Source organism: Nyctereutes procyonoides, unplaced genomic scaffold (genome assembly GCF_905146905.1).
Source record: "Nyctereutes procyonoides isolate TBG_1078 unplaced genomic scaffold, NYPRO_anot_genome, whole genome shotgun sequence".
NCBI classification, from domain to species: domain Eukaryota; kingdom Metazoa; phylum Chordata; class Mammalia; order Carnivora; family Canidae; genus Nyctereutes; species Nyctereutes procyonoides.
Window position 1 is genome coordinate 3,310,432 of NW_026575052.1, and position 25,784 is coordinate 3,336,215.

General features: G+C 51.0%; 1 protein-coding gene across 1 annotated transcript in view; it reads left to right on the plus strand.

Annotated features, from left to right (window-relative positions):
- FHAD1 (forkhead associated phosphopeptide binding domain 1) overlaps positions 1 to 25,784 on the plus strand; it is a 108,232-nt gene that overhangs the window by 16,795 nt on the left and 65,653 nt on the right. Inside the window, exons 2-4 of the mRNA XM_055331691.1 lie at positions 896 to 1,102; positions 15,892 to 16,159; positions 24,063 to 24,172. Of these exons, the coding sequence (XP_055187666.1) occupies positions 896 to 1,102; positions 15,892 to 16,159; positions 24,063 to 24,172 (585 nt within the window). The remainder of the gene's footprint in view (positions 1 to 895; positions 1,103 to 15,891; positions 16,160 to 24,062; positions 24,173 to 25,784) is intronic.

Here is a 25,784-nt window from a genome sequence, read left to right on the forward strand (position 1 = left end):
TAACTTTTTTTAAATGTTATTTTTATGTTTTTATTTTTTATTTTTAAAACGAATCAAACAAAAAATTAATGAATGGCGATCATTAGAAACCCTCCCCTCCCTTAACTATATGTACTTATTCCACGGACGCAGGATTTTCCTTGCAGGAAAGTGGATAGTTGTCACTTGCCAACTGGCCTTCCTGGTTTGTGTCTGGGGACATTCTTGCTTTCTGTCCTGCCATCTGGACCACCAAAAGCATAACTCCATGGGTCAGAAAAATAAAAAGTGACTGACTCCCCTAAAGGAGCCAGACATGTGCTCCTCCAGACTCCCCCGAGTTCCTTTGCCTCTGCGCTACCTGGTCCCTCTCCCCACAACCTGGGCACCTGCTCTGGGGCTGGAGTCAGAGAGCACATACCCCAGCCCCACTACGCCATGTAGCCTTAGCCAGGTCATTAACTTCTCTGAGTGTCATCATGAGTGTCATGATCCTGAGTGTCATCTTTTTTCTTAGAGAGAGAGAGGAAGGGTGGAGGGGAGGGGCAGAAGGAGAGAGAGAGAGTCTTAAGCAGGCTCCACACCCAGCCCAGAGTCCGAGCATCATCATTTTTATTTTTTTTTAAGATTTTATTTATTTATTCATGAGAGACACACAGAGAAAGAGGCAGAGGGAGAAGCAGGCTCCATGCAGGAGCCCAGTGTGGGACTCAATCCGGGGACTCCAGGATCATGCCCTGGGCCAAAGCAGGCACCCAACCACTGAGCCACCCAGGTGTCCCCAAGCATCATCATTTTTAAATAAGGGCTATGGTGACCAGCTGGCCAGGCGAGGCACTTAGCACCTTCTGGTACCCAGTGCTCACTAGTAGACGTTAGGGGCCCTGGTGACAGCTGTCTTCCTTCTGTATTTCAGTCTCCTGACATCGACAACCATCATGCACTTATCGAATACAATGAGGCCGAGGACAGCTTTGTTCTCCAGGACTTCAATTCCCGAAACGGCACCTTCGTCAACGAGTGCCACATTCAGAATGTGGCCGTGAAGCTGCTACCCGGAGACATCCTGAGATTTGGGTCTACAGGGCTGACCTACGAACTGGTCATCGAAAACCCACCCTCGGTGAGTCCAGGCCCTTGCAGGGTAGGGGGCCAGAGGTGCCGTGTCGTGTCGCCTTCCGTGCACCCGAAGGGTGGTGCTTGTCCACGGTGTGCCACTCGGATTTCAGGCTCCGCACACAAGTGACATGGATTCACTGGAGCTTGCAAGGTTCACACCAAAAGTGGATCCTGGTAGGGCGGTGTGGGGGGTGGGGGTGGGGTCCTTGCGCCTTCTTCTGGGAATTTCCTGGAACGACATGTAAGAGTTGTGCAGAGGCCGACCAGAACCACAGCATTCTCCTAAAACTGCCAACGTGGTTAGGGGAGGAGGGAAGCAGGTGTGTGCTTTTGAAAACTCAGAGACGGATGCTTCATCTTAGGCCGATGAGCACTCTGCAGCTCCCTTGCTGTGTGACCTCAGCCAGGGCTCTTTATGTTTTGGGTGCCAGGCTCCCCAGGGCTACGTGGCATTGAGAGAATATCCACCTGCAAAGCAGGAAAGTCAGTGTCCGCCCCGAGCAGACACTCAGCACATGGCAGCTGTTGTTATGCCCCGATCAGAAATGTCCTTGGATCCTGACCTGAAATACGGCCCCAGTTAGAGCAAAATGTAATACAAAACTTCCCCATTAAAGCTCAGTGACGAAGGAACATACTGTTCCCCAGAGAGGCAGGATGGGGGCTGGAGCGGGGGGCCGTTAGCCACACAGGCTTTGGTCAGAATCCTAGCTCTACCACTTGAGTGCTTGTGTGTGCCCCTGAGAAAGACCCTGGACCCCCCAGAACCTGAGCAAGACCCTGGACCCCCCAGAACCTGAGCAAGACCCTGGGCCCCCAGAACCTGAGCAAGCCCCCGGGCGCCCCAGAACCTGAGCAAGCCCCCAGACCCCCCAGAACCTGAGCAAGACCCCGGACCCCCCCGAACCTGAGCAAGACCCTGGACCCCCCCGAACCTGAGCAAGCTCCTGGGCCCCCAGAACCTCCTCTACAAAGTGGACCCAGTGACAGCAGAGGCCTTGCAGGCTCACCTTGAGGTTCTGAAAGAGTCAACTCTAATTGAAGACTAGCCTGGTGCCCACTCACGGTGAGCACATGTTGGTATCCACCATGTGGGTCCCAGTGAGTTGGCGCATTTATCTGACTCGCGCCCCCAAGAACGATACATGGACTGAGGCCTCCAAGGCTTAAATTCCTTTCTGGGACAGGCTGAGCATAAATAAAATTTAGAGGATCTAGACAGACTCCTGGGGTTTCGAGCCCACGGGCAGCCCTAAATGTGCACCCCGAGAAGATCAGTGACGTCCCTCCAGCTGCGTGGGCCAGGATGCCATATCCATCACTTTTGACTTTGAAGAAGTGGGCGAATTTTTCTGCTCAGCTGCCTTATCCTCCTCAGAAGATGTGTTTGTTCATGGGACGCACCAGGGTCCTGGGGCAGCTCCTGACCCAAAGGTGTTGACCTGACCCAGAGTCCTCAGCACAGATTCTAAAGCCCGCACCCCCCCACATACATCATAACCCTGTGGGGAGCAGACCAACAGCGCCGATCCCTGGGCCTCACACAGGCCCGAGGACTCATGGCTTACGATTGCCAGATAAAACACAGGACACCCAGTTCATCTGAATTTCAGATAGGCACCAAATAATTTTTTAGTATAAGCTTATCCCAAATATTGCAAGGGATCACTTATGCTAAAAAACATTATTTGGTATTTGGCTGAAATCCAGGTTAATTGGTTACCCTATGTCCCATTTATATTTTTTAATCTCTCTATTTACGTTAAATCTGGCGACGCTACACAGCCTCTCTGGGAGTGGGGTCTGCATTGGGGATTCTGATGCACCCCCAACAGAAGGGAACCCTAAATTTAGAATCCCTTGTACAGAGCATTTACAGATTTTTTTCCCCCAGGAACCAAAGAAAATGGAGTTTCAAACTCCAAACCTGTAAATCCAAGTTGGTGAAGTTTGAGCCAATGTTTCTCAAACAAGTCTGATTATAAGAATGTTTTCTGGAATGTTCAACAAAATTACAGGTTCCCAGGCCCCCACCCTGGGAACTTCTCCTTTTGTGGCTTGCCAGCAGGGGGAAGGGGGACAATGTCTGCCTTTTTTTTCATAAGAAGATATTTATGGAAATGGTATTTATAGGGACACGAAAATTGAAACCTAAATATCCATCAAAAGGGGGCATTGTTTAAGAAAATGCGAGTTCATTTGTATATGGAAAACTGTGCTTTAAAAAAAAAAAAAAACAACCAGCTTTACGGAGGGTGCCTGGGTGGCTTAGCCGGCTAAGCGTCTGACTCTTGATCCTCAGCTCAGGGCTCGTTCTCCGGGTCCCGCGTTCAAGCCTCACATTGGGCTCCAAGCTGGGCGTAGAGCCTACTTTAAAAACAAAAAAGAATTGGTGGGGGTGGGAAGCAGCTTTATGAAGGTGTGACTGACACACAATGAACTGCACGTGTTTGAAGGATGCAATCTGATGGGCTGGGACATCCGTGGGCCGCCGGGTCACCATCGCACAGTCAAGGCGGCCAACGCGTTCATCACGCGCACGGCCCCTCGTGAGCGTGGCATCCGTCGGCTCGCCTGCTCTCAGCAGCGAGCTAAGAGCTCAGTTCACTGACGTAACATAAATGAACTTCATTCCCGGGAAGCCGACAGTTCAGCCCATTTTTGTACATTTGCAGAGTGAGACGTCCCTCCCGCTCTGCTTTCAGACTATTTCCATCCATTTCTGTTACCGCCCTCCCCACCCCCCAAAACAAAACAAAACAAAACAAAAAACCTTAGGGAGGTCCTTAGGTGTCTTTTTGGTTTGTTTTCCATTTTTAATTTGAAAAACTGTGGTCAAATGCTGAAAACTTTGGCCATCTTCGCCGTTTTTAAGTATACGGCTCCGCGGCCTCGCACTCCCGCGCTCCAGGGCCGTCCCCAGAACTCCCTTCGTCTGCCCGCACTGAAACCCTGAGCCCCGTAGACAGACTCGCCCTTCCTCCCCCCCCCCACACCATTCGTCCTGTCTCTGTGAATCTGGCCGCTCCGGGCACCTCGTGGAAGGGGAATCTTAGAGCGTCCCTCCCTGCGTGACTGTGTCGCTTCACTCACGCCGCGTAACGTCCCCCACGTGTCACAATCCCCCCTTCGTCTGAGTAACATTCTGTCGTGTGTGTGCACCCCACTTTGTTGAGCCATTTTATCCATCGATGGCTCCCCCCGCCTGTTGTCAGTTGTGAACAAGGGTGTCTTGGACCTGGGGGTACAAATACAGAAGGGGGGGCACTTCATTTTTAGAGGTGCTTCCGATGTCAGCTAAGTATGAGGGATGGTGATGAAGACCTCGAATCTTGACTAGAGAAGGCGGCGCTTTAGAGGGCGGGGGCGGGGGGAGTAGCAGGAGTCACCCACCGAGAGGAAGGACACTGTGCCCAGCAATTTGCCTGCTTTCTCTTATTTAACACTTAGAGCGGCCTGCGAGGTGGGTTCTCTCATGATCCCCGTCTTCCAGACAAGGAATCCAAAACTCAGAGAGGTTAAGTCATCTCCCCAGCGTCACACAGCTGGCCAGCGCCGAAGTAATCTGGATCCCCACCCGCGGGGACCTAGAGGGGACAAAGCCATCTGATCTAACACTAGCGAGCGCAGTATCACCGACTGGTCTTCAAACACAGCAAAGCACACTGTTGCGGTCGCTTGAATATACATGAATTTTTAAAAATTCTTATTTCTCCAAGCGTGTGCGTCCCACTTCATTTCCTAAGTGACTGCAAGCAGCTGCATAAATGATCCCCCGGCCTGTGCCCAGGGCGCGTGCAGCAGCCTGGGCCTCCCCAGGGAGCCACCTTCCCCCCCGCAGGACTCCCCCTCTCTCCTCCATCCTCCCAAAAGTGCTCTCTGCTCCGGGCATTCCTAGATTGGGAGACGTTCACGCAGGCATCCTCCGAGGCATCCTTTGCAGGGCCTGCGTGAGGGCAGCCCTGTGGCCTGGAAGGAAGGAGGGACGGAGGGAAAGAGGGAAGGAAGGCTGGACGGGAGGAAGGAAGGAAGAGGAGGTGATGAAGGGCATCTCTCGTTAAATACTTTGAGGTCCAGCTTTTCTAAGACATTTGTGGCCATCCTGATTGCTGCGTGCCCTTGCTTCTGACTGGTTTTGGGGGTCCCAGGTGAGGGGCACTGTGTCCCCCCACAACCACCACCGAGGTAGTGTTTTCCAGAAGGATCATCAAGAAGAAGGCGAGAGGTCAGGCAGCCACACGTGTTGGCAGACGTCGCGGTGGGTGGACTGTGCGTCCTGGTCAGGCCGCGGGAGCGCAGTCCAGCCCCGCTCTTGCACTCGTGCAGGCTCACACACGCGTCACCTCGCGCTCGCACCTCGGCTCCCAGGCCTGCAACGTCAAGGCGCTAACACGGAGCCACCGTGGCACTCGGTGGACAGTGCATGTAAACTGCGTGGCCCTGCGTCCCGCCCCCGTGACAGCTCACGGTAACACTCTGCTTCAGAATCAAGCACACGAGCGTGTTCACGGCCAGGACGACGCCTCGGTGGGTGCTCCTTGGGACTGCAAACCTCCCAAGACGTCCCCAGCCAGCAGGTGGAGTCCTGTGCGCGAAGATTACCTGCAGAATGACCTCCAAGATGAAAAAATATCCCCCCAAAAGCCCCTCTTGGTTGACGGGAGGCGTTGGCACCTGCCCCCGGGTATGTCCGGGAACATGCTTTGTAAATCAAAGCTCCTTCACCGAAGCGGGACCTAGGGCCTCCGTGCGGCTCAGGGGCAGGGTCACCATTCACTCCAGGGTGCACGTGGACAGCGCCCACCCCCACCCCCAGCCCAGCTGTGTAAGATGTGGGTGCAAGGCCATTGGCGGTGGCCCTGGAGCAGCCGGAGACGGAGTAACAGCCTGTGCCTCAGCACCAGGCCATCGAAGTCCCACCCGGGTGTGCCCACCATGTCGCGGCTTTTGTCTGTGGCTGCCCATGTAGCACCTTCTGGTCCCCAGGCAGGGAGGTGTGGAAACCTCGGCGCTGGCATCCTGATAGGGCAGCCGGAAAGGCGAGGAGACCCACCTCACCCAAACAGGTGAATCGCGTCCTCCTCTGTTCTGAAATTTGGCAGGTCTGATGGAAATGCCCAGAAGGAAGAAAGGTAAGCCCGGCACCCCAAGGGATGTGCAGAACTGTCTCATGCACAGGTTGGCCCTCGAAAGCAGTTTTCCTCTTCCCCGTGCGTGGTCCCAACAGCGGCCACCCAAGACTGGGCTCCGGGCTGACCTCGCCCACGGGGGCCAGCGGGGGTGGGCAGGGGGCCCCCACGGTGGTAAACGTGACCACCCCTCCCTTCGGCTGCTCGGCCCTGTCCCCCATCCAGCCACCCTCTCCCACATGACCTGGGTACCTCCTCCATCCTTCCTGCCACGTCACGACATCCCACGTGATGCAGCCCCACAGCCCTTGTGGGTCCCTGCTGTACCGGGAGGGTGTGCAGAGCTGGGGAGGAAGGCAGGCGCTTGGGGGTCCGCAGGCCCGAGTCCGCACTCCAGCTGCGACTCATGGCACCTCCCTAAGCCTTGGTTTCCAGCTTCCGCCAGGCGGGTATGTTACTCACAGGGCGCCCTGCCTCTCCCTTGAGAATCTCTGCACGAGTCGTGGGGACCACCCCATCATCGTGTGAGTGGTGCCCAGCGATTTTCCTGGGACTTCCTCCGGCATATGTTTGGGTTACAGCCAGCGCCAGGGCCGACAGGTCGCTCTCCCAAGTCCCCTGGGCTCCAGGGGCTCTTCCTGCCGGTGGCCCGGGGTGCCGAACTGCTGCTGCTGCTGCTGCTGCTGCTGCTGCTGCTGCTGCTGCGAGGGCTCGGGCGGGGGCTTCACTGCAGGGCCGTCGAGGCAAGTCCTGCGGGTCCCAGGCCAACCTGCAGTCGCATGTGCGATGGGGAAGATTTTTCACGCGGCCAAAGCGAAAGCCACCAACAGTAGAAGAAGATGCAGGTGCACTTACTGGCTTCCCTATTCGCCTCCCCTAACTTTCTCCCCCGAGGTTGCTGCAGCTCCAGGGCAGACCCAGTCCCGCCCTTCCTTTTTCCTCCCTGCTGCTGCTGGGAGTGCCTGCTGGCTCCTGCTGGGTGTGCGCGTGGCCGCTCCGAGGAAGGACTCTAAGCTGGGGTGTGCACTCGCTGTTCACGTCCCCCGGGCTGGGAAGTGGCCATTACCACCCGGTTCTTCAGACAAGGCACAAAAGGAACATACTCGTCAGGGCCACACGGATGGTCAGCGACAAAGAGGGAGCATGTGATGCTCAATCCCACGCCCCTAACCAGAGATTGGCAAACTCCAGCCCACGGGCCACATCCAGGCCGTCACCTGTTTTTGTGAATAAAGTTTTATGGGAAACCAGCCGTCCTGTGTCACGTCGATGTCACCCACGTCTGTCGTCCTGCTACGGCGACAGAGCTAGCTGGGTGGAGCCTGCGGCGTGCAAAGCCAGCAATATCTACTGTCTGGCTCTACAGAAAACATTTACCAGCCTCTGTTTATAACCCCCGGCTCCACTGATTCTCCTATTTTACTTTAGTTCCTGAAAGAAAAGCTGAGAGTGGAGGTGAGGACAGGGAGAAGGAGCTGGCCCAGCTCAAGCCCTGCTGGGCTCCAGGAACGTGCTGCTTAGTTCCTTTTACCTGGCTAACTGAGGAATCATTAAAAATAGGCAAGCTGAGAAAATAGATTCAAACAGTCTTTTCATCCCATCTTTTTTTCAAAAAGCTGGAAATATGTGGTTCTGAATATGTATATACATAATATGCATTTGCACACGTCGTAATAGACTCGCATTGAGATTTGGCTGATACAAGTGCTAGGCGTTAACGTGTAATACACAGTTGTATATTATAAATTTCGCTGTTTCTTCAATGGGAAAGTTTTCTTTTAAAACTTGGGAACGCTCTTCCCAGTACGACTTTTGAAAAGATACTTGGGATTTGTAGTCTGAAGTCTGCTGTAGCTAGAAACCTGGTATTTGTTCAAAGTTTCTGTGTGTGACGTTTCACTGCGTGTCTTGTGGTTGGTTCCTTGATCTTAGATCACTTCTTCTCTGGGCCACTGCTTTACCTTTACAAGTTTATAGATAAATGTGGTGCATGTTTACACTCTGGTGGGTTGTGTTTGAGTATATCGTAACCTGTCTAACACCCTTCATTCTGACTATGCACTGATGCTTGTGCTAAAGTCTCAATACGCGTATTTTCCAGGAAACTTTATTGTTTGCAAGTTTGCAAGTTTGCAACTCAAACTAGCCTAAGGCAGGGGTCGGCGGGAGTGGGGGGAGGTGGCAGGGAGCTCTTGTCACTGAAAAGACCAAAAGCACCAGCTTCAGGCCCAGCTGGATCCAGGTGCCTGAACAATGGTCAGGAATCTGTCTCTTTCATCTCTGTTAGCTTCACAATCTCAGGCAGTCCCTTGCCCCCCGTATACTGAGGTGGCCACCAGCAGCCCCAGCACCCTCTAAACTTAGTAGCTCCAAGAAAAGAAGAAATTTCTTAATTAACTTGACTTGGATCATGCGCCTATCCTTGAACCAATCACTGAGGCCAAAGACATGGAATGCTCTGATTGCCAGGCCCGGGTCATGGTCTCTCCCCTGGAGCAGAAGGGATCAGCCCCACCAGAATTATGTGGAAAGGGAAAGGCCCTCCTCCACAGAGACTAAGGTACCCACAGAAGATGGAGAATGGATGAGGGCTAGGCAAAACAAACAGAGAAACCCCAGATGTCCATGACATTAGGAGGCATTCCCACTGCCTAAACTGAACTAATGGGATTTGAGAGTAGGAATTTGGGGAAGAAAATGACAAATAATCCACTTTTCCATTGGAAAATCCCAAACCGATGCCCAAGGAAGCAGAGTAGCCCTGGCGAATGCGTGTGATGAGAAGCTCACGGTCCATCCTGGGGAAGGGTGGCGTTTCCATCCTCATGGCACCTCGGCATAGATTCCATTCTTGAGAAGATGTGGCTTTGCCTGTACCCAGGCTCGAGGGACCAGTGACCAAAGGACCAAAGGAACTCTTCAGAACAAAACTCTTGCTGGTCAAGCTCCTGTGGGACCCGCTGATGTGGTGAGGCACCCTGAGGTCAGGTGTTTCTTGCCGAAGGAGATGTTTTGTGGCCAGAGAAGTGGAGAGTGTGGGCAACCCATGGCCCCAGGCAGGGTGTCCTCAGCAAAAACTCACACAAAAGGACTGTGGAGGTCTGTGACGTCGTCAGATGTCTATCTCCAGGCCACCCAGATGACATCGGAGGGCAGGGCGGGGACGCAGAGGGAAGAGCGCCAGTGAAGCCTTCACATCCTGGGGAAATGACCCCACCTGGGGAACCAAGAGACCAAGCTCCGCTGCCTCTGGCTTCCTCCGGCAGGTGACACCCTTTGTGATCAAGCTGGAACCACATTGCTGCTTCCCTTTTCTCAACTTCATGGGTGATCATTCGTTCTTTCATCCCTTCAGTCTCTCAATCTGGCAAGAATGAACTGGAGGAGACCTCATCTAGGGGTAGAAAAGGCTTATTTGCAAAAATCTGGGTGTTTTCTCCTTAGACTCTCTTTCCCGTTTTACGGACTGACCAGGAAGCTAGTTAGAACTCGAAAGACCGTAGGCTAGAAGACTTGCAGACAGTGGGGAAATTCGATGGGCCGCGTCTCCAACTTAACCCGGCTGGTAAAAATCCAAATGAAGGACCCTTCTGAGCAGCTCAAACAGACCCACCTCTTGAAGCTCCAAAAATTGTATATAACGTGTCAGGTCCCTGTTCCAAATGCATAATCCTGATTTCTCACATTGAACATCTTGGACACGATTGAGCCTTTTCTGAGGGACTTAAAATTATGACCCCCCTTGGAATTATTGCAACGACCCCAGCAGCTGCAGAGGGAGAGAAGGCTGTGGGCCCCGGGGCCAGATAGTGCCTCCTGCTGGCTGTCGGCGCTAATGCCTGTGCTGCCTAGACTAACCCGTCGCGGTGGTCGGTGGCGCCTTCCACCTCCACCCCTTCCAGTCATTACAGGTGTGCGGCCGCTCAACTTTACTTAGGAAACTTCTGGGGCTGGAAGCCGTCCCAGAGAACTCTCCCGTGAGTATGCTGCATCAGTAGTTGCATAACGATTTTGTACCATTTTTTTTCCTGGTAACCCGAAGTCTCTTTTTTTTTTTCCTCCCCTTAAGTAAATAACACTTTCATTTTTAAATAACTTCTAAATTTATATAAAGGTTATTTTAAAAAAGCAGTGATAGCACAGAGAGTTCTTGTATACCCCTTCCTCCATTGTCCCCATTTTACATTACCGTCATACGGTTTTCCAAATCATGAGATTATTAACTGAACTTCAGGCTCCTGGACCCAACACGGGGCACCGCGCTGGCTTTCGTCACTGTGTCTTCCTAACCTCCTCTGGTCTGTGACAGCCTCTCGGTCTGGCTTTCATGACCCCGATAGTTTTGTGGGTCCTGGGCAGGTGTCATTCTTCAGGATTCCTGGTTGTATTGTATTATGTTGTGTTCATATCCGATTTGTCCGATCCTTTTCTCGGAGTAGACTGGGGTTATGGTTTTCAGAAAACGTGCCACAAAGGTGCAGTGTCCTTGTCACATATCAGGGGGTACTCATCGTTCACATGACATCCCCGGGGGATGTTAACTTCTTCGCTTGGCTAAACTGGTATTTGCCAGGTTTCTTCACTATAAAATTACTACTTTCCCCCTTCCGTACTTTATTCTTTGGGAGCGGGTCATAAGTGTAACCCACCCCCAAAGGACAGGAGAGGAAGGAGCGGAGAATGGGAAGTTAGCTCCACCTCCTGGAAGGGGCCTATCTACACATGTGAAATTCTTCTGTAAGGAAGATTGTCCTTCCCTGTTTATGTATTTCCTGAAGCATGTATTTATATCAGTATGAACTCATGTATATTCAGTGTGTACTTTGGTTGATGACCCGGTACTACATCGTCTGTCTTGTTGCTCAAATAACTCCAGCCGTGGCCACTGGGCGCTCGCTCTTTCGGGTTGGTTGCCGTGTCCTTTGACATGTCCCCACCCGTGGCTTTTGAGGACCTCCTTACTTTCCACAATTATAAGACGTGCCAGGCCTGTCATGCATTTTCCCAGCCCGAACCCCCAGAATCAGCCAAAGGCCTTTTTACTTGTGCTCCATCTGCCAGTTTTTCCATGAAGTTCAGCCAGCGAACGCCCACAGCGCGTACCAGGCACCGCTGGCTGTGGCCAGCACCCCGCTGGTAAATGTTTACCAAGCAGCTCTCTGAAAAAAAGTTAAGTAAGCATAGAAAGAACGTGTAACACATTCTCTACAAATAATAATAAAAAATACACTACTCTATGCCGTACATTCCATATAGCCCGTCGACTCCCACAGCACGCTTTCACTGACTTTGCCTGAATGCTGACACCCATAGCCAACGTACCTTCGCGACTGATGGATGAGTGAGTGAGTCCCCAACCTGAACGTGGGTGGATATCTTTGCCTTGATGAGCGAGACAAAAGTGAAAGGAGAACGATGTATGCTGGACCTTCACGTGTTTATCCATGACCTCTTTGCTGTACCAGATAACAGTTTTCAACTACTTCCTCAGTTTTACGTGCTACTCGTAATGGCTCCAGACACAACATGCTTTCATATAATTTACATTGTTATATACATACATTTTCTCCAGAACCTTCCTAAGTGTAGATGAGCAGGGAGGAAAAAAAAAAAAAAAAAGGTCAAACTTTGATTGACAGTGTTTCCTGGTTTCTGCGGTGCAAGTATTCCCCCCACGGCCAATGTCAAGCGACCAGTGAGACATCACTGGATACAGGGGTGCGGAGACGAGCGGTAGCACACACACACACACACACACACACACACACACGTAGAGTTAAAGGACCTGGAGAGCATGAATAATAATAAAATATAGTACGATAATTAGGAAGGGTGAGATTTAACTATCTGTTAACCTTTGTTTCTAATATCATTTAATTGGATGTTTATGTAATTTAATTTTTATGAATGGCTGTGTTTATTCACCGGTTCGAGAAATTGCTGGGCGCTTAGTAACTGGCTCTCATGAGCTGGTAGTGGCTGGCCCCTGTGTCATCCGCTGGTACAGGGGACATGCCCTGGTCCTGCCCGCGTGGAGGCTGGGGTCCTCCGAGCCGCGTCCAGCATGTGGCACGTACCATAGGATAACACTTCCCTAGAAGAGTTGTCGGTGTTCCTAGAAAATCCTGTTTCCAAGCAGCCCGTGCAACTTGTGGTTGTTCACCTCATTTTTTTCTTATTTTCTTTTTTGTGTCTTAGAAAATCTCCTATTCCCGACCACTTAAGACCCTTTGGTGAGTTCGGAAAGTGGGTACACCACTATGACTTCGAGTAGCCTCGAAGCTCTGAGACCACAGGTGTCAGAGTCAAACAGCATCACTGCTTCCTGGCTTTGGGGCCTTGGGCAAGTCACTCAACCTCTCTGAGCTTCAGTTTCTTGATTCACAACCCTGGGGGGTATACATGTATCCCCATCTCCGGCATTATTCTGGCTATCGGATGGGAGCACGTGTGTTAAGGGCACAGCACAGTCTCTGGCATGTGTGCGCCTTCTTGACCTGGTGGCTCATAGTAGTCGAAGCGTCAGCAGTTAAGACAGCAGAGCACGCGGCAGGCTCTCCAAGGGCAAGGTCTACCCCACTCTCCCCCCAGCTCCCAGGCTTCCTGGCAGACTCTGTGTGTCCTGTGGGTGCCTTATATGCTACCCTTGATCCCTATACCTTGATCGTTTTGGAGTGTCCCACTCAACCTGCACCCTTTACAGGGCTAGAGGCGCATATTGGAAAGATAACACAAAGAACGGATAGATAATTTTTTAAAAATGGATTATGTTTTCTTGAGTAAATCATTGACGGGTATTTGTTCAACGCTCATATAAATCCAGCAGTGGGTGTGTCGTGATTAATCCAGGTGGTTGACAACCTGCTATCTGAAAGATGGCGTAGATGAAATCGGGAGCATAACACATGCTCCCCCCAAAACAGAACAAAACAAAACAAAACAAAAAAACACACAACATGCCATATGGTCAGAGAATAGGGAGGAAAGAAAGAAAAAAAAAAAAGAAAAGAGGAAAGGCATCAGCATGTATTTTTAAACTAAAATTCCTAAAAACAGACTTCTTGATAACTGACCTTGACCCCAAGCTCTGTGTACATTCTAACAGGAGCACAGCCCAGAACGTGCTTCTAACGTGAGTCTTTTTCTTGTGTTTGCTTTACCCCTGCCTGTTTCCTTATAGTTACTGGCAGCAATTTCTGAGAAAACTTTGACCTTGCTTATTATAGAGCAAGCATGCCAGCCAGAGAACATCAACTTTAACCTTCCAACCAGAGCCACCCTCTCACTCTGCAAGCTTGAGAAAGAAAGCAAAAAGCTTCATAGTTTTATTTTTGAACCCGAAAAGCCAGTTGGGAGTCTTTGCTGCATTTACGTGTCTCTGGCTCCTTCCCCTTTAAGGACCTCATCATTAGGGCTCCGTGCTGCTCTAGCTGGCCTCATGGGGCACCTCCCAAGCCAGGGCTCAAGGCCAGCTTCCCAGCTGGCACCACCGTGTTCGCAGCAGCATGGCCACGGTAGCCAGAGTGGAAACAACCCAAGGTGCCCACTGACGCTGAACAGATAAAATGTGGGGTATACAAGAAGGTGGGTTATACTGCCACCTGCTACAGCGCGGGCGGACCTTGAGGACAAGATGCTCAGTGAAATAAGCCCGTCACCAAAAGACAAAGGCTATATGATTCCACGCACCCCAGGTACCTGGATAGTCTGATTCATAGGGCCGGGAAGTGGAATAGAGCAGGGGGCGGTGCCAAAGGCTAGGGGAGGGGGAAGAGGATATTGTCGTTTAATAGGGACAGAGTTTCAATTTTGCAAGATGGAAGCCTTCTGAAGATCCAGCAATGGGGTTGCCTGGGTGGCTCAGTGGTTGAGCGTCTGCCTTTGGCTCAGGTCGTGATCCTGGGGTCCTGGGATCGAGTCCCGCATCGGGCTCCCCATAGGGAGCCTGCTTCTCCCTCTGCTTGCGTCTCTGCCCACCCCCTCTCTTTGTGTGTGTCTCTCATGAATAAATAAATAAAATCTTAAAAAAAAAAAAGTCCAGCAATGTGAGTGTCCTCACACTCCTGAACCATACACTTAAAAACGGTTACAGTGGCGAATTTTATGTCGTGTAGGATTTACCACAATAAAAACAGCAACCGCTTCCATCTCCCCGTGCCTGGGCCCTGCTGCCTCAGGTGGGCTACCTTCTCAGGTCCCGCAGGTGTCTTCAGATCGTGGTGTCCAGCCACGGCTCCCTGGGGCCCCTTGGCTCTCAGTGGGTCCCACCACTGAGCCAATCACTGGGGCCAGGGAGTGGGATTGGCTGAGTGCTCTCTCAGCCCGGAGCCTGATTTCTCTGAGCACTGATCTCACCGACTCCAAGTATTTGGAGGGCACGCTCAGGATTCTCGACTTGCTGGACCTAAAAGCTCAGTTCAGGAGCCTGAGCAAGCAGAGAACCTTCCTCTTGAACAAAATCCATCTGAAGCTGTAGGGAGCTCTGCAAGCCGGTGCTCATATTTCGGAAGTGCCTGCCTCTTACTTTGTGTCTCTGAGCTCTTATTCTCCCGTCTGTAGGAGAAATGTGAGCCCAGGGAGGAGTAGACATGTGCCCTGCAGAGGGGACAAATATTTGAACTTAGTGGGGTTTTTTCTGCCAACAGAGGGGGAGAGAGGAGAGAGACACACAGACAGACAGACAGACAGGGGTCATCAGACCTCGATCTCAGCTCCCGACCCACCACTACCTGAGCCTGGGTAAATTCCTTACCCTCACCAAGCCTTGTTTATGAAGTAAGAATCAGGAGGCCTCCTGCTCGGCGAGAGGAATGGAGGAAGGATCAGGAAAGAGCAATAAATGACCGCCGGCCCCAATGTCCTGGTCTAACCACTAGGCACAGGGGGAAGCCAGGTGTCAGCACCTCTCGGCACATGCTTGTCCACAGTTAGATGGACTTGGGTGTGCTTCCCACTGACGGCAGCTGCGGACGGGTCAGATGACGAAACATCCCCCCGGCATCTCCCAAGAATCAGATGTGATAGGTGTTGAAGATCAAAGGTCAACGCGACCGCCGGGACCCCTGCCCAATCCCAGAGCTCTCGGCTTCGGAGGACAGAAGGCGTAGAAGGGCCTGATGGATGGGCAGTTGTGGGGGGAAGGAAAGCGAGCTGAGGGCCCTAGAGCTGGGCCTGAATCTCAGTGATTTGTTCATTCGTTCTTTGAACCAGTATTCAAGGGCCTGCTCTGAATGTGCCGGCGCACTCGTTCCAGGTGCTGAGGCTACAGGGGGAGCAAGATAGACAACAGGCCCTATCCTCTTAGAGGTGACATTTGTCCAGCTCAGAGGCCCCCTGGCAGTCGGCGATCTTGGAAAGTCACGAGGTCTTGCTCAGCCTCAGTCTTTTGACAGAGCATCCGGTGTACCGAATAGGGCCATGCAGGTGAATCTCTTGGTGGCGTGCCTGGCACGAAGGCGGCGCCCAATTAATGGTGGTGCAGTAGTGTGCAATGCGACCCACGGTGGGAACCACCATCCCAAACTGGGGGAGAGTCTGGGAGGGCTTCCTGGGGGAAGAGACTTATAAGCCGAGCCCTATGGTGACAATTATAGGGCTGAGACGAGGGTGGAGACCACTCCCAGCTGACCGGAACCTCCTCTGACCCTCTTGTCTGCCCCTGTAGGTCTCCTTCCCATGGATGAGTGGCCCGGTACCTTGGCCAAGACCACAGCCACCTCGGGCCATGCAGCAGCCGAAACAGTCACCCTCTCCACCACAGATGCCCTTCCACTCGAGCATCCGGCCAGCACCAGCACAGAGGAGCTGGTCCCAGGGGTTTCCCAGACCCGCCATGGTCCCGCCTGCCTCCCACAAGCGGCCTGTGAGTGCCGGCGGGAAGATGTTCTCCTTCGTGGTGGACAGCACTCACAGGCCGCCCATCATCAAGCAAGGTATTCACGCACGCTCCCGCGGTGGCTTTGGGGACGGGTTTAGAGCCACAGCATGAGTCTTGGTTTTTGCTTATTTGCTCCAATTCTAAAAGTAGAACGGAGTCAAATGTGAGAAAATCAGAGATGGGGCGTCAGGATGGTTCAGTCAGGAGTGTCTGACTCTTGACCTGAGCTCAGGTCTTGATCTCAGGGTGGTGAGTTCAAACCCCATGTTGACAAAAGCCCAATGTGGAGCCTACCTAAAAAAATTAAAAATTGGGGGATGGAGCACCTGGGTGGCTGAGTTGGTTGGTCTTTGGCTCAGGTCATGATCTCAGAGTCCTGGGATTGAGCTCTACATCCAGCCCCCTGCTCACCGGGGATTCTGCTTCTCCCCCCCCCCCCCGCCGCTGCCATTCCCTACCCCCACCCCTGCTTGTGCTCTCTGGCTCCCTGTCAAATAATTAATTTAAAAAATTTTTTTAAATGGGGATAAACAGAAAGTAAGAAAATAGTTAAATTTCATTTGTCACCCTCATCACCCAATAACCTCTGTTGACTTTTTGGGGCCTATCCCTCTAGACCTTGTGCTCTGACATATGCACACATCAGCAGCCCTGTGGCGAGGGTGTGGGTGTGGGTGTGGGTGTGTGTCGGTGTGTGCGTGTGTGCTCACATAGGAATGCGTAGCAGGATGCAGACTTACAACTTTGACTCAGATGTGCAGAAACATTGGCAACTGAAATCCCCCTTGGCCACAACAGCCTCCGGAGTTTTTTAAATATTTTATTGCCATTTTACAGGTGAGAGGAGGCTGAGGCTTATCGAGGAATATTACCTCCCGATGTGACATATTCAATCTAGTCCAATCTCACATTTTTCAGTCAAATTTAAGGCCGATTACCTCAATCACTGTCACCGTCACTCACAGCCTGGTCACTCTGGGGGCCAGCTTTCATGGTTTCCCTCCCTCACCCTCTTCCATGGGGGGGGGGCTTCCTGCCTGTCGCTGTCCTCTTGGCCTCAGCAGCAGGCTTGACTTGATCCCTGGCATGATTGCAGCTTCCTCCAAACCTGTGATGTGAAGATCCCATTCTCTGTCCTCTGCACCCCAGCTCCAGGCCCCGCCTCCCCCTCTGTGTCTCCACATCCTCCCCTGGTCTCACTCAAGACTATTCACCTGGTCACCTCCCTCAGCTATTCAAATAATAGTTGTTGTCGTGAAATAAGCAAACAGAGGAGTAGGTGCAATGCAGTTACATCATCTTCTTCTTCTTCATCCAAAAAAAAAAAAAAAAACCCTTATGTGCCATCCACACCAAATGAAACTACTCAGCCATTTCCCCCCTACCTCCTATAAATATGAAAATCTTCAAACACAGAGCAAAGTAAAAGCAATCTCCCACCTAACTCCACCATTAACACTTTGCTGTACTCTTTGTGTATCTGTCTATCCATCCTTCTATTCATTCATTAATCCATCTTATTTTTTGGTGCATTTGAAAATAAACTGCACACATGTAGTCTTGCCTCTTAATATGTTAGTTTATATACCATTAACCAGAGTCCAACAGTTTTTGTCTTTTGGTTTGGTTTTTTTTTTTTCCAGTTTTTGTCTTTTTGATGTAAAACTAACATGCAATGTATATGTTATCAATCACTGCATGACAAACTCTCCCAAAACTTAGTGGCCTAAAAGCAAAACAAAAACAAAAACCCCAAACATGAATTATCTGGTATAGTTTCTGCAGGTCAGGAATTTGGGAGCCGCTTAGCAGGGTGGCGGTGGTTCAGGGTCTCTTATAAGGTTGCAGATGAGCTGTCAGCCGGGGCTGCAGTCATCTGAAGGCTTGACCAGGGCTGGAGAATCTGCTTGCATGATGGCACCCTCAATGGCCATTGGCAAGAGGCCCCAGGTCCTCATCATGTGAACCCATCCAGAGAGCTGCTGGAGTATCCTCAGTGAAGAGCAGTTGGCTCTTCCTAAGCAAGTGATCCAAGAGAGCAAGATGGAAACTACAGCATCTCTTAGGACCAAACCTCAGAAGCCACTCTGTCATTTCTGCAAGATCCTATTGGTGACACAGGTCAGCTCTATCCAGTGTGGGGAAGACTTCCCATGGGCCTGAACGTTAGGAGGCAAAAATTATTGGCAGCCCTATCTTGGAGCCTGGCTACCGCAATGTGCCCTCTGGTCCTCAGTGATTCACACCCCCCCCCACCTCACTTGTCTAATTCCTTCCCCCTCTCCCGAGTTCTTACAAAGTCTCACCCCATCCCAGCATCAGCCTAAATTCCAGGATCTCATCATATAAATCAAGTCCAGGTACTAGTCACTGGGGCTAGTTCCTTAAGTTCAGCTTCTCAAGTCCCATTTCCAGCAGTCTGAAGGTCTGTGCACTAAAGAGATGGGTTGTCTGTCTTTCACACGCCCAACGTACACTGGTGGGCCAGGCATAGCATACTGCGGTGGACACGCCTTCTGTTCAAAAAGGAAAAACAAACACACAGGAGTCCTTTCAGTCCTTCAGCAGTTCTGAAGTCCAGCCAGGAAAATGTTTCAAGGTCCCTGATTAGGACTTAGGCCTATTCTTGCTCAGAAATGACCCTCCGTGGCTCTTGCCTTTGCCCTCTGGCTCCTTGGATCAGCCCTGTGAGTCCTCCTATCTTTTCCATGAAAGGTATCACACGTTTGCAACTGCCTGGTTTTATAGTCAGCTACCTGCCTATAGACATGAGGACTTCTTCCGTTTTTGTGCGTCTCTGCCTCCAGCAGTCCACATTGGTCATGTTCCTTATTGAGGTTCACCCTAGCAGGCAAAAGCCATGCCCACATATTCCTTTGACACAGGCCCTCCTCCGCCCTGGGCTTCTGCCAAGAGTGGGAGGGATAGCACTCCGTAGAAGCCCTGGGCCCAAATCAATCTCTGAGACACCGGCTCCGATGGTTCTACATTCTCGACAAAGGATATTAAAGGTTTTACACTCAGCTTCGTCTTCAGAGCATGTTTTCCTGAGAGTGGTCTGATTTGATCTTTGCCCAGAACCTGTGTCTTAGGTTTCATTTGCCACGCGGCGAGGCAGAGAATCTTCCAGCCCAGTCGAGTCCCAGCTTCTTGTGATTCAACGTCCCTCTGTTGGCCGCTCCCCCCTCCCACGGTTCACAGGAAGTGCCAGGCTCCGTCACCCAGTTCATCGGGAACATTTTCTACTTCCCCCATCACCACAGGCAATGTGTTACAGAACTTCCTGCCACCGCATGTCAGGGATCCTTATAAGAAGAGAGAGATCAGGGATGCCCACACGTGGAGGAAAGGCCATGTGAAGACACAGAAAGAAAGTAGCTAGCTACACCAACCCCGATGGCATCTTGACCTTGGACTTCTAGCCTCCGGACTGTAAGAAATACAATCCTATTGCTTAAGCTGCACAGTCTGTGGCATTTTGTTATGACAGCTGAGCTGACCATTGCAAAGCCCGCCCACTGTTGGAGAGGACAATCCACGGGTGTGAATACCAGGAGATAATAACCCTTGGTGCCATCGTGGAGGCTGGCCGCCACACAGAGACACCCAGTCCAAATCCTAAAGACACAATTAAGGTGCACACATGCTGTACACACTTGCTCCGGAGAATTAGCTGATAAGTTTCAGGAGAGCCAGACGGTTGTTAAAGCACGGAAACAACTTCTCTCCCATTTGGCAAATAGGTGCAGCTTGAAACTTCCTAAAGCACCTCTGTCCGCCCCCCCCCCCCCGCCCCATGCCTTCCCACTGCCCCAGCCATCCCGTCCCTCCCTTAGAATCCTCCCCACGGGGATCTCCAAATGATCCAGCAGCTAGAGGGTTTGTTTTGAACTGAGACAAGCCAGTTTGGTCATACATGGCCCTTGGGTTCTCATTGAAAGGTAACAGGAACAGTAAAGACGTTTGGGGTGGGCGGGGGAGACTGCTCCAGCCCCTCTCTGCCCGAGTGTAAGGAAAGCAAGTCTCAGATAATGCTGCCTCCAGTAGCAAAGGGGTCCCAAACCTCACTCAGCCTGTTCTGTAGGTTTGATCAAGTCCAGGCTCTCTGTCCTTTAAGGGCTCCAGCCATCACCTGATAGAAAAGGCTCAGTCAAGACAGCCAGGACAAGGTCACAGAGGCATCTAGAGTTATCTAAACCAAGCCTGAAAAAAAAATTAAATTAAATTAAAATTTAAAAAAATAATAAACCAAGCCTGAACCCAAGTCCCTCCTGGGGAGCATGAGGGAGGGGCTGCCCAGTGCTTCAGCTCACCTGCAGGCAGTCTCTTCCTCCTTTTGGCCACTGGGAGCCTGTTCATAGAGCATGCACAGTAATGGGCCACCCTTTTTTTACCAACAAAAACTCATTTATGGCCTTCGGCTTGCTAATTTGGAAAGTGTCAAGTGTCATAGCTGCCTCTGGACTGCACCTGTCCAGTGTAATGCTGCCCGGCCACCCCAGGCAGGGGGACTCCTGATTAGGGCGACTGACTTCCCCTAGGCTGAAAGGTAAACAACTTGCTATATATAGCATCAAACAGACTCCGCTGAATGTTGAAAAAATAAGCCACAGGCCTTGCGACAGACATTAATGTGCCACAGGGGCTTCCAGAAGTCGGCTGGACGTTATAGTCAAAAGCCTGCGCCATAGAATTATTGGTTTTTTGTTTTGTTTTGTTTCGTTTTGTTTCGTTTTTTGAGATCCCACTTCTCCTGTATTCCTTTCAAAAAAAAGTCCAGTTATAGATATTAGCAGGAAATGAGACATCAAGTAAAGAAGGAGGAGCACAAGAGGGAAAATGTTCTAGGCCTGTGCTTTCTGGTGCAGTAGCCACCAGCCACACGCAGACTGAGCTAATGTAGCTAATGTGACAGAGGAAATAAATGTTTAATTTACATTAATTTAAATTTCAAGACCGATACCTGATTCAGTTATTGGAAGGCTTGGAGCATGCCTGGAACATCTTGAGTATGCAAATCTACTTCTTCAACTGCACGTTTTTTTGTGAAACCCAAATACAGATCAAGTCTTCCCATTGAAAATTTAGCTTCCAAATTGAAAGGCAACGTAAGTGTAAGATGAACCCTGAGTTTCAAAGACTTAGTGCCCAGAAGAAAAAGAATGTAAAATATCTTGATCTTTTTGGTCTTGATGATGCGTGGAAATGATCATTTTTTAATGTACCGGGTTAAATAGAATATATTTCGAAATCAGTTCCACCTTTTTCTTTTTTTACCTTTTTAATGTACCCAGTACTAAATTTAAAGTTTAAATTGTCTTATGTAGCTCTCATTATTTTTCTATCAGACTGCACTGCTCAGTGACCCTCCCGGGGAAGGCCTTCTGCTGCCCCTTATTCCACCCAGCTCTTGCCCCCTTCCGTCACCGTCACCCTTAGCAGACAGCTGCCTTCCAGAATTCCTGGGGAGGAAGCAGGAAGGAATTCCACAGAGAGAGGGAGTCGCCCGGGCCCAGGGCCCACCCACTCCCCACGCAGGATGCTGACCCAATGTGGAAGACACATTCTCAGGGGTGGTGTGAGCACACCTGCTGTCCGAGCTGTGAGGCCAGCGCCCCCAGCAGGCCCTCTTCCCTAAGCCCTGCCCGTCCACAGCCCTGTAGGCCTCCATCAGAGACAGGAAGCCAACTGCGTAGGTGGGTAGGAGGGGAGCTTTCTTTTCTGGACTATTTCTAGGGGGACCAGATGGTTTTGCATGGACTGTGCACCATGGAGTGTCTCCCTTCCTGTTGATTGCCAAGGACTGGGTTAGGGACTCACTTGATGGAGTTTTAGCAGCTGCCTAATGAAACTGGTAAAGGGACCAAGTGTCCTGCTTTGCCAGGCACTGCGGGGCTTCCTGAGATGGGGGACTCTCAGTACCAAAGCCAGGAAGAACCCGGGCAAACCGGAATCAGGCATGTTCCTTCTTGCTCCAGGGTCTCAGGCCACGTTCCTCCAATGGGACTGGAGACTGTCCAATGTCTCCCACTGGTCCCGCCCACTGCCCACTCTGGGCACTCGCTGTCCCTTCCACCTAGAATGCTGTTTCCTCCCCTCTACACTTCATGAAGTCACTTGCCTTTCAGTGCATGGCTTGAGTGTCACTCCCTCAGGCGTTAGCCGGGGAGAGGGTGTGACCCCAGGTCCAGCCACACCAGGAGGTGTACCCCAGACGGTTCTGGTGCTGACACAGGGAGGATGGATGAGAGCCCCTTTCCTTCCACACGCCCGGGACCACTCATCCAACACACAAGGCCACGCATTCACCAAGCACCACGGGCCTTTGACTATGTCCACTCATGCTGCCGACAAACACATCCAAGACCTGGGGGAGAAAATCATTGGCTCTGAAATCCATAAAGAAAAATGTGGAATCAAAGTGAATAAGTGATGAAATAAATGTCCACAAATGTGACAGTGCGTACTTCATTAATTGTTAATGGTAACATTCATTAATGTTTCATCACCTTTGAAAACAATTGGTTCAATTTCTCACTTCACAAGAAGACAAGAATGTGCGGTGTATGCCCAGAAATCCATCAATGGGAAATTTCAAACGTGCCGCTTAGAGCCAAATGATCTCAAAAGCAGGAATATAGAAATCTTCTCAAAAGTTTCTACACCAAAAAAAAAAAAAAGTTTCTACACCAAAACAAACTTATTTGGTGTTAATGTGAGTGAATCATGGTATGTTTGATGGAAAAAAAAAAGCAGGAAAACCTAAATGTCTACCAAGTGGATCCAAGTTAAATATGTTTGGCACATTCATACATGGACTGTGGTGCCTGGCTGGCTCGGTCCATGGAGCATGCAACTCGATCTCAGGGTCATGAGTTCCAGCCCCACGTTGAGTGTGGAGATTACTTAAAAATAAAATCTTGGGGCACCTGCGTGGCTCAGGCAGTTAAACATCTGCCTTCAGCTGAGGCCATAATCCCGGGGTCCTGGGATCGAGCCCTGTGTCGGGCTCCCTGCTCAGCGAGGACATGCCTGCTTCTCCCTCTCCACCATCCCCAAGCTGGTGCTCACTCTCCCTCTCTCTCTCTCTCTCTCTCAAATAAATAAAATCTTTAAAAAAAATAATCTTTTTTTAAAAAAGAACATAATGAAGGGGATTAAAAGGCACAAACTTCTAGTTCTTAAAAAAAAAAAGCATAGCTACAAATATGGACATTGGAGGATGTTTTTGATATGTTGTCAAGTGAAGAAGCAAGCTGGGGAAAAATCTCTGCAATAGAAATCCATTTTTGGCTTTTTCTTTAAGGATATAATTGCAATAAAAATCGCTAACGTTTAGTACTTAATGTAGTCCTCGGGGGCGGGAAGCTTCTTCTGGAAAGAGAGGCTTTTTCTGTAAATATTTTAGGCTCTGCGGCTATACTGTCTCTGTCACAGCTACGCAGCCCTGCTTTTGTAGCTGGAAAGCAGCCACCGACAGTATGTCCATGAATGACTGTGGCTGTGTTTCAGTAAAAGTTTACTTACAAAAACAGCTGGGAGGCCAGATTTGTCCCTGGTGCCATAGTTTGCCGACCCCTGCTCTACACCGTTACTGCACTTCATCCTGAGTGCCCTTGATAACAGTGCCCTGTATAACATGTAAGTTAGGTAACTAAGGCTTAGAGAATAAGTGGCCTGCCCAAGGTCACCAGCTCTTGCATGATGTAGCAAAAAAGCCTAGCAAGGGACCCGCCAAAGCGAATCGGCACGGTTACCCCTGAAAAGGGGAGGGACAGTCCCTTCCCTTTCTGATACTTCAGTGATGCCTTCTTCATCGCTTTGCAATGAATGTAGACATCGCCTTGCAGTGTTTCACAGCAGCAGGGAAAGAGTTTGAAAGTAGTCTAAAAATATCCTTCCCGACCTCGGGGACACTCACAATGTCCTGTGTGCTCTCTGTCGATCCCGTGCGTTAGTGTGGACCGATGCTGTGGAGCTGTCGGAACAGTCAGTGGTCGAAGGAATTTCCAGGGCAGGACCTTCCAGGGACATTTACGTGGACCGGGACCCAGCCCAGCAGGATAAGGTGAGGGGTCTCGGGAAGGACAGAGCTATCGCAGCAGAAGAGCCTGCGGAGGGATTGCCTCTTGTCCTCTGGGCTCTAGAAGTGCCTTTTTCACTACATCCAAGAAACCACCTTTTAGTCCTGGGACATTCAACCAAAAGTTTGATAACTGCTCATTTTATCCCAAATCACAACATCTACAAGCATGAGGCTTTGAGCACCTACCGCGGGCTGGACTGTGTCCTGTGCCCTTAATGTTCAATTGGCTCATTAATCTTCACCGGCTCCAAAATAGGTGTTATCCCCCTCACTTTACAGATGAGGGAGCCGAAGCTCAGAGGGGTTCAGTAACCTGCCCAGGGTTGCACCCTGGGAGGGCAGCGCTGGGATTCAAGCCAAGGGCTGGTTAACTTGGAGGCGGGCACTCCTGACGCCCACACGGTGACCTTGAGTGGTGGGACAGTGGTGGGGAAAACCTGTTTCCTGCAGGAAGAAGTGAGCACTGACGTGGAGGACTGAGCCAGGACAGAGGCTCCCTGAAGAACCAGAGAGGTTTAGGATGAAGTGAGAGTGCGAGCCAGAGCAGGTGAAGCCCAGCCATGCTGGGAAGGGTCCAGGGTGATGTCTCCTTCCAGAGACACAACCTGAAATTAGCCTAAGAGGAGCAGTCCTGCGATGTCATACCTCCTTCAAGACCAGGACCTGAGCCTGTGGCAATTCTCCGCATTTGTGAGGAGCAGAACCATTTGGGGTCCTGGAGAGCCGTGGGCATCGGTGACTGCAGGTGGCAGGTGTGCCCAGAGCAGACCTTGGAGAGGTGTTGCCGTGGGGCGAGCAGCCAGGCTCGGATGCTGTTACCAGTTCTCTACGGCTGCGTGCAAGCCGCCCCAACACTTAGTGGCTGAAAATGGCAATTTATTGGGTACCCGGCTGGCTCAGTCAGTAGAGCCTACGACTCTTGATCTCAGGGTCAAGAGCTCAAGCTCCACATTGGGCATGGAGCCTACTCAAAAGACAAACAAAAACAAACAACCCAGCAACTTATTACTCCCCAGAATTGACAAGTTGACCTGGAAGCTTCTTCTGCTGGTGTCCCCTGGCTTCACTCATGCCACTGTCATCAGCCAGTGGCATGGCCCAGCTGGTGGTCTCGGATGGCCTCATTCCCACGTCTGGGACCTCAGCCGGCGTGCCTGGAGTGATGGGCCCCTCTCTGCACTCGGTTTACCATCCGGGGCTTCTTCACTGGCCCGAGCCTCCGGGAGGGCCAGAACAGAAGCTGTAGGGCCTTCTAAGCACTTGTCTGGAGATTGTTCTTCAGCACTTCTGACCTCTACTATTGGTCAGAGCAAGACACAGGACCAGCCCTGATTTAGGGGCTGGGGACGTAGCTTCCACTACTGTGGTCGTTTCTCCATCCACCCCAGTTTTAAACTGGAAATAGAATCGCAGCCACATTTATAATCTTTTCTATTTAGAAACCATTTATGCCCTGACTTTCCAGGATTCCTTCAAATGCAGGTGCCAATAAGCACATTAGCTTAAGGGAGGAAAAAAAAAAGAAGGCATTTTTGGGGGTCATCTTCTTAAAAATGTTTAAAGCCCGCTAGTTTCAGGCACGGCTAGATACAGG